Source organism: Haliotis cracherodii, unplaced genomic scaffold (genome assembly GCF_022045235.1).
Source record: "Haliotis cracherodii isolate W230 unplaced genomic scaffold, xgHalCrac1.p SCAF_5, whole genome shotgun sequence".
NCBI classification, from domain to species: domain Eukaryota; kingdom Metazoa; phylum Mollusca; class Gastropoda; order Lepetellida; family Haliotidae; genus Haliotis; species Haliotis cracherodii.
In genome coordinates, this window is record NW_027266308.1 from 1,436,334 (window position 1) to 1,455,028 (window position 18,695).

The 18,695-nt window shown below is 39.9% G+C and overlaps 2 protein-coding genes across 2 annotated transcripts in view; one reads left to right on the forward strand and one right to left on the reverse strand.

Annotated features, from left to right (window-relative positions):
• LOC139442228 (RNA polymerase II-associated protein 1-like) overlaps positions 1 to 6,680 on the reverse strand; it is a 49,139-nt gene extending 42,459 nt beyond the window's left edge. The window contains 4 exon segments of the mRNA XM_071223009.1: positions 1,625 to 1,714; positions 2,634 to 2,674; positions 3,777 to 3,908; positions 6,370 to 6,680. Of these exon segments, the coding sequence (XP_071079110.1) occupies positions 1,625 to 1,714; positions 2,634 to 2,674; positions 3,777 to 3,908; positions 6,370 to 6,529 (423 nt within the window). The 5' untranslated portion in view covers positions 6,530 to 6,680.
• A 98-nt stretch (positions 6,681 to 6,778) lies between these two features.
• Positions 6,779 to 18,344, forward strand: LOC139442586 (dynein regulatory complex subunit 5-like). The gene is made up of 5 exons (XM_071223425.1): positions 6,779 to 6,897; positions 8,916 to 9,265; positions 11,178 to 12,024; positions 14,241 to 14,418; positions 16,548 to 18,344. The coding sequence occupies exons 2-5, from the start codon at positions 8,917 to 8,919 to the stop codon at positions 16,791 to 16,793; spliced, it is 1,620 nt and encodes a 539-aa protein (XP_071079526.1). The 5' UTR covers positions 6,779 to 6,897; position 8,916; the 3' UTR covers positions 16,794 to 18,344.
• Positions 18,345 to 18,695: the final 351 nt, after the last annotated feature.

Below are 18,695 nucleotides of genomic sequence, written 5' to 3' on the forward strand. Positions count from 1 at the left end.
GTATGGATTCAGTCGTTAAACCCGTAACTATCGTTCGGAGTTTTCGTTTTCGAGGTTGCATGATAAGAAATCACATTCCGACTGTCACTTTCATAATCTGTTAAGCGATGCTCTGATTGGTCGGATGAAAGATCGTTCTGATGTGACCCCTTATGGGATGTCCTCAGATCTTTGTTTAGCGGTAGCGAGAACTGAGGTCTGACTTTAATGAGATTGTGCATATATCGGGCACTGTAATGCCCTACATTTCCAACACTGACATGCTTATCATGTAAATATATATATTAGCATCACAAATTTCTTTCAAAATCTGAAATGAGAATTGTCACAAAAAAAAACATAACCAATGCCAAATACATTTATCAAAAAGTAAAATCAAAACAAAATCCAGCAGTATGTAAATATCACATAGGGCTGCCTCATGTTTAAAACAATTACCATATTCAACATAATAAGCGCCCAGGATGCTCTCAAAATTAGAAATAGGGGGGCTCTTATAAGAATATTATTTAGGTGAAAAACAATAGAGTTCAAAGATCGTAAATTTTGTGGTTTATGCTGACAACCTGAAATGTTTATATACGACAGATATATTTTTCCAGAATTTAATTTCCCATAATAAAGGATGCATAATACACACGTATTATACATGAATAAATAGGTCTTGTGTACATTGATCAATCGGAAGGGGTGTTAATTGGTATTGTTCACTAGCCAATATATTATCAAATATCGCCGTGGGCTCTTATTAGAGCGGGGCGCTTATTACGTCGAATACGGTAATCATGTTAATACATATATTGCCAAAAGTGAAATTAAACAGCTGCATTGAACAGTTTCAGGCACATATTGACATCAGCCTAAAGTGATGCAGGTGCTTGTTTGTTTGTTTGCTGTTTACACTCAGCAATATTCCAGCTGATGGCTGGCTGTAAATGATCAAGTCTGGACCAGACAATCCAGTGACTGATATCATGAGAATACCCCACTCAGACACAGTATACTGACTCTGAGCCGACCAGTCCTTGTTTTAGCCCCTTATCCTGAGAAGCAGACAGGGTAACAACAAGTACCATCTTTTAACGTCTTTTGGTATGACGCGGCTGGAGATCAAACCCCGGACCTTCCACTCTCTGGGTGACGCTCTACCACTAGACCACGGAGGCGGTCGCATGGGTATGGGGCCGACAGACCAAGGACAATAGTTATGCCACATCGGGAAATCACACCCATATTCAGCGGATCCTGGCCGCAGTTGGTTGGTTGGTTGTTTTACGCCTCGCTCAACAATATTCCAGCTATATGACGGCGGTCTGTAAATAATCGAGTCAGACAATCCAGTGATTGATATCATGAGCACTGATCCATGCAATTGGGATCGATAACATGCATCAACCAAGTCAGCGAGTCTGACCACCCGATCCCGTCAGTTGCCTCTTACGAAAAGCATAGTCGCCTTTTACGGCAAGCATGGGTTGCTAAAGACCTATTCTACCCTGGATCTTCATGGGTCGGCCGCAGTTAGTGATGCAGTGTGGTGCACAAGAGAGGAGACACCACTGGCTAACCATTCCCCTATTGTATAGCAACGATAGCACAAGCAATGTGATGCGAGATTGTCCACCTGCGGTGTGTTGCCTCGGTGGAGAGCTGACGGAAACGCCTGGCTTGTCTGTCTGGGTAAAAACACAGCTGCATTTCGAGTGTCCCTTTCCTATAGAACAGAACAGAACCGACAAACATGAATAAAGAAATTTCCCAATTCAAATGAATATAGTTATAACAAATCTCATGGCTTTAAAGAGGAGGCCTGTATTTCACAGATAACACGACCAGTAAAGAGGGTGCGGCTTTAAAGCTTAGGTTTGTTTTTGCACTGAATACATTGCTAAAATTCCTAAGAATTCAGGCAAAATAACAACTCTAAACAAATCATATTTTTTTAATAAAGCAAAGTCTTTGACCCAAATTGCTTGCCAAGAGCACTTAGTTTAGAATTCTGGGTAAATCCCTGAAATCGTTAACTTTTATCCATCACCATGACAAAATCCAAACGAGTCTATGCCAAGTCCAAAAATTGCGTAATGAACAAGACACGGGCACGGACCTCGATGTGCAGATTTCAGTCGACTGCAGCATTTGCAAAGCATGTATACTACAACTGGGCATCGACAGATATTTTGCAAATATATTCAAGTTTTTAATCAAGGTGCTCAAGTGATTTGCTGCACTTTGCGAGGTAAGCCCCGTTTTATTACAATATAGATCTAGATTATCGATCAGATCGCCTTGACTGGCCGCTGCCATTCTCTTTGAAGGAAATGCAAGTGATATGAGAGGTGGAAACTGATTGGTCAACAGGAAGGTCATAGAAGGGACATAACTTGTACACTGGTGGCGCTACGATTGAGCCTGGAATTTCAAGCCTAGTTCGGCAAGGGTTGAAACTGGACTTCTATAGTCAGTTAACTCCCTTGCCTTGGGAAGATTCAGTACATGTGAACTTTTCATAAACTCTAACCAGGGTTACCTCACAACCTTACCACGGCTCAAACATGAATAAATCGCTGCTCAACATCTTAATTATTTTGTTAATGATGGCCATCAGAAAAATACAATTTAAGTAAACTTACTATAATCTGTGTCAAAACTTGAGCCATATGTCGGTCATCTTCTGTAAACAAAAGGCCAAGAGTGACAACAAGTGAAATTGTTATCCCGATACAGTTTGCATCATGAACAAGGATGACATCTCTCTGATAATGTCCATTACACTCATACATGTATATGAATGGGCTGTGTCTGAACATAAATGTTTGATAATCAAATCTCACACAGTTATGATTCAAATCATGCACAGAGAATACACGACACACAAATGTTTGCTCAACATGTTAATAAACAAAAATGCATGGCTTGGTGATAAGGTTAAACATTCAACATTGTATTTATTTACTTTTAACTGTTTGAAAAGATCCTATCTGTAAATACAATTAATATATTATGATTATCACTGCTTACGTTTTAGCAGTCATATTTACATGATTTAAGAATTTACAGTTGACCTGCCATTGTGTCATAGGCTGGACCCTCTCATTAGGACACAAAACATGTTGAAGTTAAAGAATTCCTTCCTCTCTATCACAAGTTTAAAAAAATATGGTAAAATCCTGCATGCACAGTTCCATTACTCTTATTCCTTTATTTATCATATCCTTATACAGAGCTCCAGATAAGCTGCGTATCTGCGTGAAATACGCATCAGAAATGCAGAAAGACGCAGTAAAATAAAATCCAAGCGTATCAAATACACAACGAACATTACAGATACACTACAAAAATAAAACTTGTGCTTATCATCAAAATATTGTGAAGTAACCCCGAGTATTCGATTAGCAAATCAGCAACTTATTTTGAAATTATAAATGGGCATTCGGTCAACCTTGCCAAACTCCACGATGACAGTTACATCATGATCATTTGCCATCACACTTTCTTGTGGAGTATCCTGGTATTTTTGAGTCCTGTAAAGCTCTCGAACCCACACGACACCAGTTTGCAGGGACTAGATGAATAGTGTTTAAATATTTAACTTAAATACCCACATGTGTAAAAACTAGTGGGTAACAGAAATTTGAATACCCAGATAGAATTACTGATACCCAATGATTTTAAAATGCATGGGTAAAATACCCACAACATCAAAAGCTTATCTGGAGCTCTCCTTATATCTTTATTTTTTGCATTAAACAGGAAGACAGGAAGACAGTCTTTACTTTCAAGTCTTTCTTCAGCATCGTCTGTTTTAGCCCTGTCAGCAGCTTCTTTGGCAAGTTCTTCTTCCCGGGCTCTTCTGAACTTGGATTTTTTGACCGGTGCTGGTCCAGGTGGCAAAGTTTGAGGTAGTTCTAAAACATAGGGAACAGAATATCATTATACATGACAAAAATGATGAAACTGATGAAACTGAAACTAAACTTTACCTCAAGTCAAACTACGAATAATTCAACAAATATTTTCATCACACATATAATACATATTATTATACTCTTATCATGATTATATCATTCATGGACCAAAATATGTATGATTGTGTTATCCTAACAGTGTTTTCAAACGTCTGTCTATTCACTGATGTCACAACATTAACCCTGAAACTGGAAGCTATTAAGAATTTAGAGCTGTTGAATGCCAAGTACTTGTTTGCGAGAAAAGGAGTTGTCAAAACAAACATTATGCTTGACAAGGTTGGTGAATCAAAGTGGAAGAAATTGTTGAATAAGTGCAATGCCTGTTTTATTTCAAGGAATGAAAAGAGTATTTAGTGAGTGATTATGGTTTTACGCCGCTTTTAGCAATATTCCAGCAATATCACACCGGGTGACACCAGAGATTGGCTTCACACATTGTACCCATGTCAGGAATCGAACCCGGGTCTTCGGAGTGACGAGCGAATGCTTTAACCACCAGGCTACCCGACCGCCCCGAAAAGAGTGTTTAGACGGGTGTTCAAAGCTCGACTTGCCTGACATGTGAAAATACAGTGCCAGGCAAGAGGGAAAACTGAATTTAGTTTTTCTCAGGAAAGTATGAAAACCGGCGGTATTGTTTTTGAAACTTAGAAGATGCATCATGTTTGGGTCAACTTCAGATGAACTATAGTCATTTTTCTATTCTGCACGTCTTCCATCAGCTGTTGCTGCAGTTGATAAATCATATAGTTTTGTTGTTAAAATGAAAGTTTTCTTTGTTTCTCTGAATCAGAAGGGCAAGTAGAAAATCAGGCTGGGCAAGTAGGAAATTTTGGTATTTGAACAGCCCTCGTTTAGAACTTGCATTTGAATCACTATTTACAATACATATTATTTTTCCCCAAAGACAACTGTGAATCATTGTCTATTGAAATGCAGCTGAACATTCCTAAAGGGTTGTCCATATTGGCAGCTAATGTCATGAAATGTTCAACTGGCTCTCACCCACCTTGAACAAGTGGTAGACATGCAAAGTTGGCAGCATCCACGTATGACATGAATGAGGTAAAGATGCAGTTTGCCGGGCATAGCTTAAGCTGCCAACTGTGGCTCTCGCTTCACAGATTGTGCTGGCCTTTTTGAACCTGAGGGAAAGTTACCCCAAACTCTCTCCTTAGCCTTTGGATCCCCTTTCCCACCCCTTTTCAATCGACCCGTGAAGATCCGGGGTAGAATAGATCTTAAGCAACCCATGCTTACCGTAAAAGGCGACTATGCTTGTCATAAAAGGCGACTAACAGGATCGGGTGGTCAGGCTTGCTGACTTGGTTGATGCATGTCATCGATCCCATTTGCGTGGATCGATGCTCATGATATTAATCACTGGATTGTCTGGTCCAGACTTGATTATTTATAGACTGCCGTCATATAGCTGGAATATTGCTGAGTGCGGCGTTAAACAACAAACCAACCAACCAACCCTTTTTAATCATTAGGGTTAGGTATTCCTTCCAATCAAACATCCCTTCACGATCCATGGGACTAGGCGCCACTTACCAATCGAACACCCCTTTACAATCCTGAGGTAAGTTGTGAGGCAGGGTATGTGTTAGTTATCTCTTTTAATGAATTAATCCAGTATCAAGCTTCACAGAGAAAATGGCTACTACTGATGACTTGGTAAACAAGCACTAATTTTTTGTGATAGCACCCCTGGTCCTGTGGTAGGGCATTGTCTCATTAGATTAACTCATCAGCCTACTTAGCTTCAAGCTGTCAACGTGAGTTCGATCTTCCACCCTGCACTAATTAAAATCTGAAATCCTAGTGAAGTGCACTACTCCTGATGAATGACAAGAACCTTGACCAGACAGTAGGACTTGGACAGGTAACTTGGGTTGGGTGGGTACTGAGTAGGACCCAGGTACCCACAGGACTACCCGACCCGTGGTAAGTCAAGTGATATAGTGTTTAATGACAAAAATTATCTAAAACTCCATGTTTACACTACAAGTCACCAATGTTCCCATTCCTTCTGACTTGTATACATTTGAGTAAAGATAAAACTTCATGCAGTAAACTTCAGTGTATGCATGATCGTTTTATATGTGTTTCTAAATACATTTTGCGAGGGCAAACTTTTCCCAATCGGACAGTTTGTACCTATCTTTTGAGACTTACAGCGGGTACCCGGGTAGTAAATTTGGACTCGTCCCTGCCCTACCAGACAGGTATGTACATTGATTAACAAACATCTTAAATATGTTTAATCTTATTAGATTCCTAATAATTGTAAAACTAGACTGAAATTTCTGTCTCTTTTAACGACGATAAATAAATGAAAGCTGGAGTTGCAGGCCTGAAAGATAAAACCAGTTATTTATTTTTGTATAAGCACCATCAAGTTTGACGACATCTATCTTCTCATCGCCGCTTGGTTTTCTCTTGTCTGCCCTCTTTACGCTGGCTGATGGATCTGATTCATCACGAGCAAGAAATTCCTGCTGAAACTTTAGCAGATCATCTTCACTTTCACCTGGCTTAGGTCGTTTTAACATGGCTTATTTTATCTGCCAACTGTCACAGTATACGTGTACAACAGATGTAATCTCAATTATAACTGTTGTTTATTCTTCTGGTGGGTATCCGAAATTATGTATTAAATAAGAACGAAACCATGCTATTTGACAGACTAAAATCTGGTCCATGTTTTCACATGGGCGCCGCCATACTTAAATTCCCCGGAAGCGTTGTGTCACGCATGCGTCTGCCTCACTTCCTACTTCCTGCATCCATAGCAACTCTTTCAACAAGTTGGCAAGGAAGCTTTCCCCATCACAACGTCGGTTCCTGCTCGTTATGTCTACGGATTTTTTGTTTGATTTCTGAACAGAGACGAAAGAAGGCACTTCGATTCAGACTTAAGGTACTATTGTTGAAATGATTCATGTGATAGCTTTCAAGAGCATATAGATTTTGTTTAGCTGATCCAGGCTAAACGACTGTATCGAGGAATATAGGCTAACACGTCAGGTTTCATTATAGTCTAATCTTTTTTATCAGTTTATTAACAAACATTCCCGTTTTGGCATAACATGATGGATCCATTTGTTTTTTGTTGATCCATCAATTTTTTTACCTTCAAGTTAATTCCGTCTTTGGAGGGAAAGTTTTGTGTACGAAATATCAAGTTGGGTTTTCAGTATGGTTATATTCATAATATAGATCTACATATTTTTAAAAAAAACACCAAAAAGAAGCAAATATATAGGGGGATAATACTCAAAATGTCAAGAATGCAGTATATCTCATACACCTTTCACCATTTTGATACAGGATGTGCACATGCGCATTCCATAGTAACAGTCTCTAAGTTTTTCAAACACCATTTTTGTTGTCTCACTTAAATAACAGAGAGTTTGATGTCCACTTTTCAACAATTTTACATCGCTTTAATTTTGAATTTCAAAGTCTAATCATATTAAACCATACAAATGCAACCAGTCATAATTTAATGCCTATTTTGAGCTTCCTCGCCTTATTTTTCAAATAGTGATGCTGTGGTGTGTGACTTTATTGGTAGCATAAAACAAACAGGTATCTGGTATAATGCATGTGTTCCCTCAAAATAACCAGAAAAAGTGACCCCATTTACATTTACATGATAAAACCTTGAAACTGAAAGCAGTTCATAAACATCGAAAAACCTGTGAAGATTCCGGGTTAGAATTGGTCTTCAGCAACCCATACTTGCCGTAAAAGGCGACCATGCTTGTCGTAAAAGGCGACTAATGGGATCGGGTGGTAAGGCTCGCTGACTTGGTTGATACATGTCATCGATCCCAATTGCGTCGATCGATGCTCATGATGTCAATCACTGGATTGTCTGGTCCAGACTCTATTATTTTACAGACCGCCATCATATAGCTGGAATATTGCTGAGTGCGGCGTTAAACAACAAACAAACAAAACAAATAAACATCGAAAATCACACAAAAACGAAAATACTCAAAAACAGAAGTTTCATAATGGCGTACCATCCCATCATAATTTGTTTCATTAGTTTTGGCAATGGAAATATTATATGTCATGTTTTACCCCACAATTTTCTCGTTGTTGATTGCTACTAGCCTACCTGTTTTCCACTGAGTTAGTACTCTGAACCTTTGATGACAAGAACCCTGTCTCATTATGATGTTGGATAATAAGCAGATAAGTCCAAAGTACACAACCTCCGTATCTATCTTTTGGAAGGCTATGAGGCCACAATACCTTAATTGTTAATTTTCATTCAGATTTGAACCAGTCTGGTATTGTATAATTGTATGAATGTTTGTTAGGACGATGTGCCTGGTGTATTTCATTAAGTATGTAGAAAGAACGGAACAGAGTTTCTTCGTCTTTGGTACTTTGGTAAAATGGAATTATAAGGCTGGCCTTTGGTACTGAGTCAGAGAGGGATGAAAAGCTACTCATATATTAATTATGTCCTTTTGAAACATTTTCTAGGAAAGTTGAAACAGCTTGTTGGATTTTCTTGTAACTATGGTAATGAAAAATGTCACTTTCCTTTGCAAATCTTTATCTTTTTATCTACCTCCACAGAGTGGAAGGGGGATACAGGAATGGGTGCAGTCCGTCCGTCCTGTCTGTCTGTCACATTTTGTTTCCGGAGCAACTAAACTGAGAGATATCTTTAACCAAACTTGGCACATAGATAGGGCTAGTGTTAAACTGGTGCCTATTGATAATTGGAGATTTTAAAATAAAAATAATTTTTCAAGTTTCCATAGCAACGACTTTGACTTAGACTTAGACTGAAAATGGTGGTAGTGCTTGTTTCCGGAGGGCTAATGCCTTGCACACAATGTCATATTGGTGGGGGATATGAGTATTTCATGCTTGTTTACAATTATATTAATGACAACAAACAACACTTTACAGGATGGCTGAACCACCACTGACAGAACAAACTCAGCAGAGTGAGGGGGGAGATAAACAGGGTTCTCCTGCTGATGAGGATGCGAAGAGTACGAAGAGTGGTCCCAAGAGCCAGGGGGGTTCGAAGCCAACCTCTAGAGCGGGGTCAGCAGGTTCCCACAAGAGTGTAAAGAGTCAGGGAAGTAAGAGGGGGAGAGAATTTGTTCAAACCCCCACAGGATCAGCCAAAGATAACCCAGCAGCAGACTGGCGGAACATGAGGAGAATCATTGCGGAGGATCCAGAATGGTCACTTGCAACAGTGCCACTTCTTACAGAGCTTTCTGTGAAGCACATTGTTGAAAATTTTGAAAGTGAGTTTTTGTTAGTTTTACTTGTTGTTTAGCGCCGCACTCAGCAATATTCCAGCTACCGTATTCGATGTAATTAGCGCCCCGCCCACGGTGATATTTGCTAATATATTGGCTAGTGAACAATCCCAATTGGCACCCCTTCTGATTTATCACTGTACACAATACATATTTTTACGCGTATAATACGCACTCGTGTGTTATATGCACCCTTAATCATGGGCAATTAAATTCTGGAAAAATATATCTGTCGTACATAAACATTTCAGGCTGTCAGCATAAACACAAAATTTATCTTTCAACTCTGTTTTTTTTCACCAAAATAATATTGTAATAAGAGCCCCCTATTTCTAATTTTGAGAGCGCCCTGGGCGCTTATTACATCGAATACAGCGGTCTGTGAATAGTCGAGTCTGGACCAGACAATCCAGTGATTTACATCATGAGCATTGAGTAATTATTGAAAGCATACCGTAATCACAGACTATGAGAGAGAAAATGCTACACTCAGGTGTCTATGTCATACCTCGAGACATTTGTATGGGCCTTCTTTGTGACAAGCATCATCAGGTTTTCCTAGCTAGAATAGGGAAAGTGAAACATTATGAAGTGTTGTTAGAATGATATGATTAAAACGTTCTGTAGTTGCAGAATATTCAGATTGTATTTATCTATTAAATCTAACAATCAAAATTAGACTTACTACTAGGAGTTATAATAAGTTGTACAGAGTTGCATCCCTTTGGCATGCAGGGATCCTATGATAGAGGGTTCAAATCCAATATTCATGGTTTGTCAGGACCATTCCAGTGTTTGTGGGTTCCACGATTGTCAGTATCTGATACCTACCTCACTTTGGGTTTTCCTCCCATGTTAGTTGCCGTGATATATAATAATTGTTAAAGCAACTCACTTATTTACTTCTAAACAATTCACATTTAGGATGTAATTATAACATTATCAGTTGAAATATTCCTTGTGTTAATTTGAAGGAAAATCAAATTTAAAGACAGTCATGAATATCATGATTTATCATCCCAAACTGGCTCCCACAGGAGATATCCTTGGGGTGAGATTGAGCGATATCTACAGTGTAGTATGCTATAATGAAATTGCATCACAATGCTTTGCAGACCATTGTGACGTCATTGGTTACCATGACGTCACAATCAAATGACATCACTAATGACTCTGCTACTGAAGCTGTTGACAGTACTTTTTACACTTAAGACACTGATTATTACTGTCAACAAACTTAAAAAGTTGGAAGAATGATGTTGGATGATAAATGAAATCTCACCCTCTTGTCTTTTGATATCAAATATATCAACGCTCGTTGATATATTTGATATCAAAAGATCCGAGGGTGAGACTCTCTATGTGTGACCCACCAGGAGATAAGGGATCCAATGGGTGAAAAGTCACATTTTGACTTTTCATTATATTTTAAAACTACGGTATCTTCGGCACATAAAAATACAATTCACAAACTTCAATTCATATTTATTACAGAGATATATGGCATCAAACATTTGGACTCATTTTCCGACTTATAACTGTTTATGCAATAATTACAGTTTTTAGACATAATGTCTGATGAATTAAAAGTAGATATGTATGCTGAGGAGGTTTTTGAATAATGTTTTTATTACATCACAAACTAACCAGCGAAAAATCAAATATATTGTACAGTCCACACACATCGCGATCTTCACTGAAGGAAGCTGACGTCAAACGTCGTTATGACATCACATCACAATTGTATCCTAGCACTCATAAGGCCCCTTTTGTCCCGGTGGGTCACGTATGGAGAATTGCATTATCAGTATCAATATTTACAACGTTACTAATGCAACAAGTTAATTTTTTCTTGCGTTTTTGTGTTGCTAATGAAATTGAATTTTCTTTCCATCAGACAATTCTGAAATTCTGACTGACCTCTTACCAAAACACCAGAACAAGGTCCTGGAGAAGATATCACCAAGCCTCCCACTAAAAGTAACAGCTAATCTTGTCCAGGATGAAGACTACTGGAAGAGATGCTGCAAAGCACGCTGGGAAATCTGTGACGTCTCTGCTTATGGTGAAAGCTGGAAACGCATGTACTTTGAGAAACATCTGCAAGAAATTATTGAACACTTTGTTCCTGAAACCACAGACCCAACCAAGTTGACCGAAACTCTGGCTCTATCTGCCAACTATATTAAGAAGATTGACGTTAATCAGTTACTCCCACCTGTCAGAGAGGCGCCAAAGGGTCCTGATTTTGACGAATCTTCGGATGCTGGCAGTGATACAGGGGAAGAACCAGAATGTGATCATTTCAATTTCACTCCCGTCCTCAAAGCTTTGCCCAACCTGGAGGAGCTTCATCTGACCTACGGTGTCAAAGACTGTGGCATGAATTTTGAATGGAATCTGTTTCAGTTCACAGCCAGGGACTGTCTGCAGCTTGCAGAATGTGTTGCTAAGTGCAAAACGCTCAAGGTTTTCAAACTGCACAGGAGTAAAGTGGATGAAGACAAAGTGCGAGTTTTGATCAGTCATATTCTTGATCACCCAAGCCTCATCGAGTTGGATTTGTCGCATAATTTGATCGGTGACCGAGGAGCGCGGGCTGTTGGCAAGTTCCTCAATAATCACAGTCAGCTAGTTCGTCTCAACTTGTGTGACAACCAGATCAAGGCAGCAGGGGCCCAGGCCATCGCTCATGCTCTCACTAAAAACACAACGTTGCAGTTCCTCAACCTCAGGCTCAACAGGTAGGCGGTTTGAGTGAGTGAGTGAGTTGGGTTTAATGCCACTTTTAACAGTTTTCCAGTTATATCGTGGCATGTCAACTTATGTGGGAGTAAAGCCCGAAGTGATGCAGGCCTAAGACGTTTACCACTTCGGTGAAACCGACGAGCATGGGTATGGTGCTGACAAACCTAGTAACATAATCAGGCGAACCGGGATTTGAACCCACAATCAAAGGTCTCTGGCGTGCCCAAGGGACGCAACTCTGCGCAGCAGATCGGGGCGCTTTAGACGATTGGAGCAGACATTCTCCCCGGTAGGCGGCTTGAGAATCAGATTCTGGTTGATCCAAGATTCTGTTTTCTTCACTGTAGGAATAATGATATAGACATGATGAATCCACTTTGTTTGAGTGAATCATCACATATATAATAGAAAATGTATTTAAAAAATGTATCATTAAATTTGGAGAAAACGTAGTTAATTAAAATCGGCCATGGAATCTGTGGCTTGCAATCATATTTGTATGGATTGTGCCAAAATACACTTCATTTAAACTTTCTGAAATGTATTCATTGCCAAACAAAATTGTATCAAATATAAAGCTTACATCACTTTTTCAGAAATTAATTGAGAATGGAATGTTTTTTGAAACCCTGCAAGAAGAATAGTGGCACCTTTACAGGAACTTTGATTGTCTTATTTTTGAATAATGATAATGAAGTGTCCTTTATTTCAGTTTGAAAACTTTTCCACTAATATCTTCTGTGATGGACAAAGAGTTGGGAAAGGGAGGGACAGTTTGAGCTTAGGGAATTGCAAATTTAGTTTGATGTCTCAGATTATCTGATTATAAATAGACAAAGGGATGTTGACGAGTTTGTGAAATGTACAAAGCTTTTGTCTCTATATAGAACATTAAAGTCCGGCAACCAGTTTCCCTATACAAACTGGATGACTCCATTCATAAGTTACACGTCAAAGAGTATTGTAAAAAGTTCCAAATAAAATGTTTATTAGTGACCAATGAACTAGGGTGTTAATGATTAAATTAAACTGAAAAGATGCTATAAGTTCCTGGTGACATATGTTAACTTTTGGTACAATCAAAAGATAACTCTGCAAGAAAAAGTTTTTGCCAGGAAGCTTAGGCTTAAAAAAATAAGAGAATTAGTTCTCAGGCAATGGCTTCTGAAAATATATTGCGGGCGGGCAGTGTTTTTTTTGGGTTTTTTTGTTGTTGTTCAAACTGGTATGTAACGAAATAAACAGTTGCGTAACTAAATAAATAGTATTTGGAAACCGTTGTACTTGGAATATTTAAGGATTTGTTTGTTTGTTTTTAAAATGGAAATAATAATGAAACATCCGGCAAACTTTATGATGATGTGGGCGGTACCTGAGAACCAAGACTTATTTTTTGTAGCCTTAACCAGCATGAAATGTTTCTGTACTGTAAATATCATATTATATAATGGTATATATTAGGAAAAATCTTTTGGAGAGCATAACATATATTTATTCGTAATATGTGATTTTGTCTATAAGGATACACACGAGGGTAATAATCCTTGTATAATATAATGTTATTCTTAAAATAATGGATGTTTAAGATGTAATTTACAATAAAGTTGTTCAGGAAATGTGTGTTAATACAATTTTTGAGTGAACCACCTGATTTATCACGTAGTGCCAAATGTCTTCCATGTCAGTCTTGTTCATAACATGTTACATGACAAATGGATATCAGTGTTTGAAATAATTATGAAACCCAACAAGACAGTCGAGCAGGTGACCCATAAGTGTTGCCTACCAATCTTCAAAGTTACCTGCCCTCATTCAGATATTATAAATATTGAAAAATCTTTAAAAAATGAGACAATCGCGTCTTGATTCAGTTCAAATAATGCTAACAATTACTTGAGCTTCTACAAGAAAGTATAATAAAATTAAGCAGTCTTAAAATTATCTGCCAGACAGTCGGGCAGGTGGAAGAAAATTTCTTGCAGCCCAACAGAAAAGTTACCTGCCACAGACCGGCAGGCAGGCATTTATTTCGGACACTGATGGAAATTACAATCTAAGAATAATGGGAACGTTAATCCCTAGTTTCTTTGAGAAAGAAGGCATCACCATGTTTATCAAATGGGTTTATTGAATTGAAAACACAAGCCTTTATATGATACAGTGTATTATTCAGTTCCTGGATGACCGGACCTGAACGCTGATTCTATTTCAGATTGGGAGACGATGGAGGTCAAGCCATCTGTCGGTCACTCCTGAAAAACACAACCTTACGGGAAGTGAACGTCGGCAGTAACGACATGGCGGAACCAACAGCGGCGATCCTCTCCCAGGTGGTGATGCAGAACAACACCGTCAAGTCCATAGACCTGTCCTGCAACAGACTGGGGCCGGTGAGTCGCCAACATTGACCATGTGATATTTATCATCCAAAACTGGCTCCTACAGGAGATATCGCACCTTGCTAATGGTGTGTGTGTTTGACAGGGTTGGCCCCCTGCTAATGGTGTGTATATATGTTTCCCATTGTTGGCGCCCTGTGTGTATGTTTGACATGGTTGGCACCCTGCTGATGGTGTAAATGTTTGACATGGTTGGCGCCCTGTGTGTATGTTTGACATGGTTGGCGCCCTGATAATGTTGTTTATGTTTGACAAGGTTGGCACCCTACTAATGGTGTTCATGTTTGACATGGTTGGCACCCTAATAATGTTGTGTATGTTTGACATGGTTGGCACCCTACTAATGGTGGGTATGTTTGACATGGATGAGGCCTGCTAATGGTGTGTATGTTTGACATGGTTGGCACCCTGCTAATGGTGTGTATGTTTGACATGGCTGGCACCCTTCTAATGGTGTGTATGTTTGACATGGTTGTTGCCCTGCTAATGGTGTGTATGTTTGACATGGTTGGTGCCCTGCTAATGGTGTGTATGTTTGCCATGGTTGGGACCCTACTAATGGTGTTCATGTTTGACATGGTTGGCACCCTACTAATGGTGTGTATGTTTGACATGGATGAGGCATGCTAATGGTGTGTATGTTTGACATGGTTGGCACCCTGCTAATGGTGTGTATGTTTGACATGGCTGGCACCCTTCTAATGGTGTGTATGTTTGACATGGTTGTTGCCCTGCTAATGGTGTGTATGTTTGACATGGTTGGTGCCCTGCTAATGGTGTGCATGTTTGACATGGCTGGCGCCCTGCTAATGGTGTGTATGATTGACATGGTTGTTGCCCTGCTTATGGTGTGCATGTTTGACATGGCTGGCGCCCTGCTAATGGTGTGTATGTTTGACATGGTTGTTGCCCTGCTAATGGTGTGTATGTTTCACATGGATGAGGCCTGCTAATGGTGTGTATGTTTGACATGGTTGTTGCCCTGCTAATGGTGCGCATGTTTGACATGGTTGAGGCCTGCTAATGGTGTGCATGTTTGACATGGTTGAGGCCTGCTAATGGTGTGCATGTTTGACATGGCTGGTGCCCTGCTAATGGTGTGTATGTTTGACATGGTTGTTGCCCTGCTAATGGTGCGCATGTTTGACATGGTTGAGGCCTGCTAATGGTGTGCATGTTTGACATGGTTGGTGCCCTGCTAATGGTGGATATGTTTGACAGGGCTGGCACCCTGCCAATGGTGTGCATGTTTGACATGGTTGTTGCCCTGCTAATGGTGTGTATGTTTGACATGGTTGTTGCCCTTCTAATGGTGGGTATGTTTGACATGGTTGTTGCCCTGCTAATGGTGTGTATGTTTGACATGGTTGGTACCCTGCTAATGGTGGGTATGTTTCAAAGGGTTGGTGCCCTGCTAATGGTGTGTATGTTTGACATGGTTGTCGCCCTGCTAATGGTGGGTATGTTTGACATGGTTGGCACCCTGCTAATGGTGTGTATGTTTGATGTGGTTGGCACCCTGCTAATGGTGTGCATGTTTGACATGGTTGGTGACCTGCTAATGGTGTGCATGTTTGACATGGTTGGTGCCCTGCTAATGGTGTGCATGTTTGACATGGTTGGTGACCTGCTAATGGTGTGCATGTTTGACATGGCTGGCGCCCTGCTAATGGTGTGCATGTTTGACATGGCTGGCGCCCTGCTAATGGTGTGCATGTTTGACATGGTTGTTGCCCTGCTAATGGTGTGTATGTTTGACATGGTTGGCACCCTGCTAATGGTGTGTATGTTTGACATGGTTGGTACCCTGATAATGGTGGCTATGTTTGACATGGTTGGTGCCTTGCTAATGGTATGTATGATTGACATGGTTGTCGCCCTGCTAATGGTGGGTATGTTTGACATGATTGGTGCCCTGCTAATGGTGTGTATGTTTGACATGGTTGGTGCCCTGCTAATGGTGTGTATGTTTGACATGGTTGGCGCCCTGCTAATGGTGTGTATGTTTGACATGGTTGGCGCCCTACTAATGGTGTGTATGTTTGACATGGTTGGCCCCCTGCTAATGGTGGATATGTTTGACATGGTTGGCACCCTGCTAATGGTGTGTATGTTTGCAGGACGGAGGCAAGCAGCTGCAGGAGGGGATGGAGGAGAACACCACCATCACCCAGATGGACCTGAGACTGACCGAGTGTGGCCAGGAGTCCGAGTACTGCATCAACCAGATCCTGCATCGCAACCAGGAGCAGGAGCGGGAGGCCAACATCCGGGACATGGAGGCTCACACGCCCAAGATGAAGAAGATTGCTCAGCCTCAGGCGGCTCACCGATACAAGAGCTCTGCAATCATAAGAGTGGCATAGGCGGAGACATATTGGGAGGGGGGACTTTCAGGGCTAGTTTTTGTTTTGGCAGGGGATTTGATGAAGAGAAAGTATGTGTTTTGTTTTGCTGCAGGTAGTTAAATGTCATGGGAAGTTTTTTAGGGAAGTGTATGTTAAAATGTAATCAGTGTTGAAGGCACAGGATTGATGGAGCAATCATGAGATGTATATCTTGTTTGCAGTTTTGAAAAAGATTGTGATAGATTTACTATTGTAAGATATATAATGTATATGTGTTTATTAGGAATATTGGTGGATGTAACTCTATCAAATACCAGGAAGTCATTTACTAAATTATGTCTGATTGATTCTTATAATGATTATATACAAGTGTCAAATGTCAATACCAGTATTTGAAATCATGCCTGTTTATTTTTACACATTGTCACATTTTGATGGATGATTTTGCTTTTCTTAACTTACCCAACCAAATATACAAATCTTGAAATCATGCTTTAAAATAACATTCACATGTAAGATTCTTATTGAGATATGAATGTTTACAACATGACATCCTTTAGTTATAAAAAGTTCTCACCAAATGTTTGCAACAATATTAACCATGAGGTGTTTTGATGATGACAAACATGACATTTGGAGGTTTTATGCCACTTCCAGTCATGTATTAAAGTTTCCACCAAAACAAGAGCAGTACCATCTTCCTGAGGCAAGGGAGTTAACTGAGTATTAGAGTCCAGCTTCCACCCTTGCCAAACTAGGCTGGCATTATGGACATTTTGGCTGGAATAATAAGTCTATGCATAGTCCAGTCAAAATCTTGCAACGAAATCGAAATCCGCTTCATAAACTGTCATGTAGATTTCGGTCGATTGCAGGATTTGTAAAGCATGTACACCGCCAACTCGTTGTCAACAGATATTTACCAAATCTTTTCATGATTTTAATCAAGGTGCTCATGTGATTTGATGCACTTCGCGATGAAATATCCGTTTTATAACAATATAGATCTTGATTATCTATCAGATCATCTTGACTGGGTGCCGCCATTTTGTTTGAAGCAAATGCAAGTGATAAGAGAGGTGGAATCTGATTGGTCCACAGGAGAGGCTTAGAAGGGACATAACTCGTAATAGCCACTGGTGGCGCTATGATCGAGCCAAGGAATTCCAGCCTAGTTCGGCAAGGGTGGAAACTGGACTTTTAAAGTCAGTTAACTTCCTTGCCTCGTGACGAAGAAGCAGTATTGGCTTGACCTGTTAATCTTTACACCAATTTGTCAACTGCTACATCAAACATATACATGTTCATTTCCAAACATAATTGTGAATATTATCCTAGTATTATCAATATTACCTGTCAGTATACATATGTTTTGTTCATGCTGTTCCTTGGGCTGGGGTACAGAGCATTATATACCAGATTTCCAGCAGTAGATGTGAAGTCCACTGATAACGAACCTAACTTCAGTGCTGTGACAACCAGTATTACAAACTGCTATTACCTTCATTGTTTCATCATAGTTTCTGGATGGTGTCAAGAATGAAGCATGACATAATAAAGTAGCATAACTCGCCAATGTTGTTTGTTGTTTTGATGTTGGTTTGTTTGTTGTTTAATGCCGCACTCAGGAATATTCCAGCTATATGACCCCGGTCTGTAAATAATCGAGTCTGGACCAGACAATCCAGTGATTGACATCATGAGCATCGATCTACGCATTTGGGATACGATGACATGCTTCAACCACAATTTCAACAACCAAGTCACCGATATCGCCACTCTGCAAACGGGGATGAGTGAAGGAAGACGCAAAACCTCAAAAAATATTTTGGGAAAAATCTATCCGTGAATATTTTATTTCCGCTTCAGTCACTTTTATCAGCTCTGTTCCATAAACTGGTAAAAGAATAAAGGGCTATT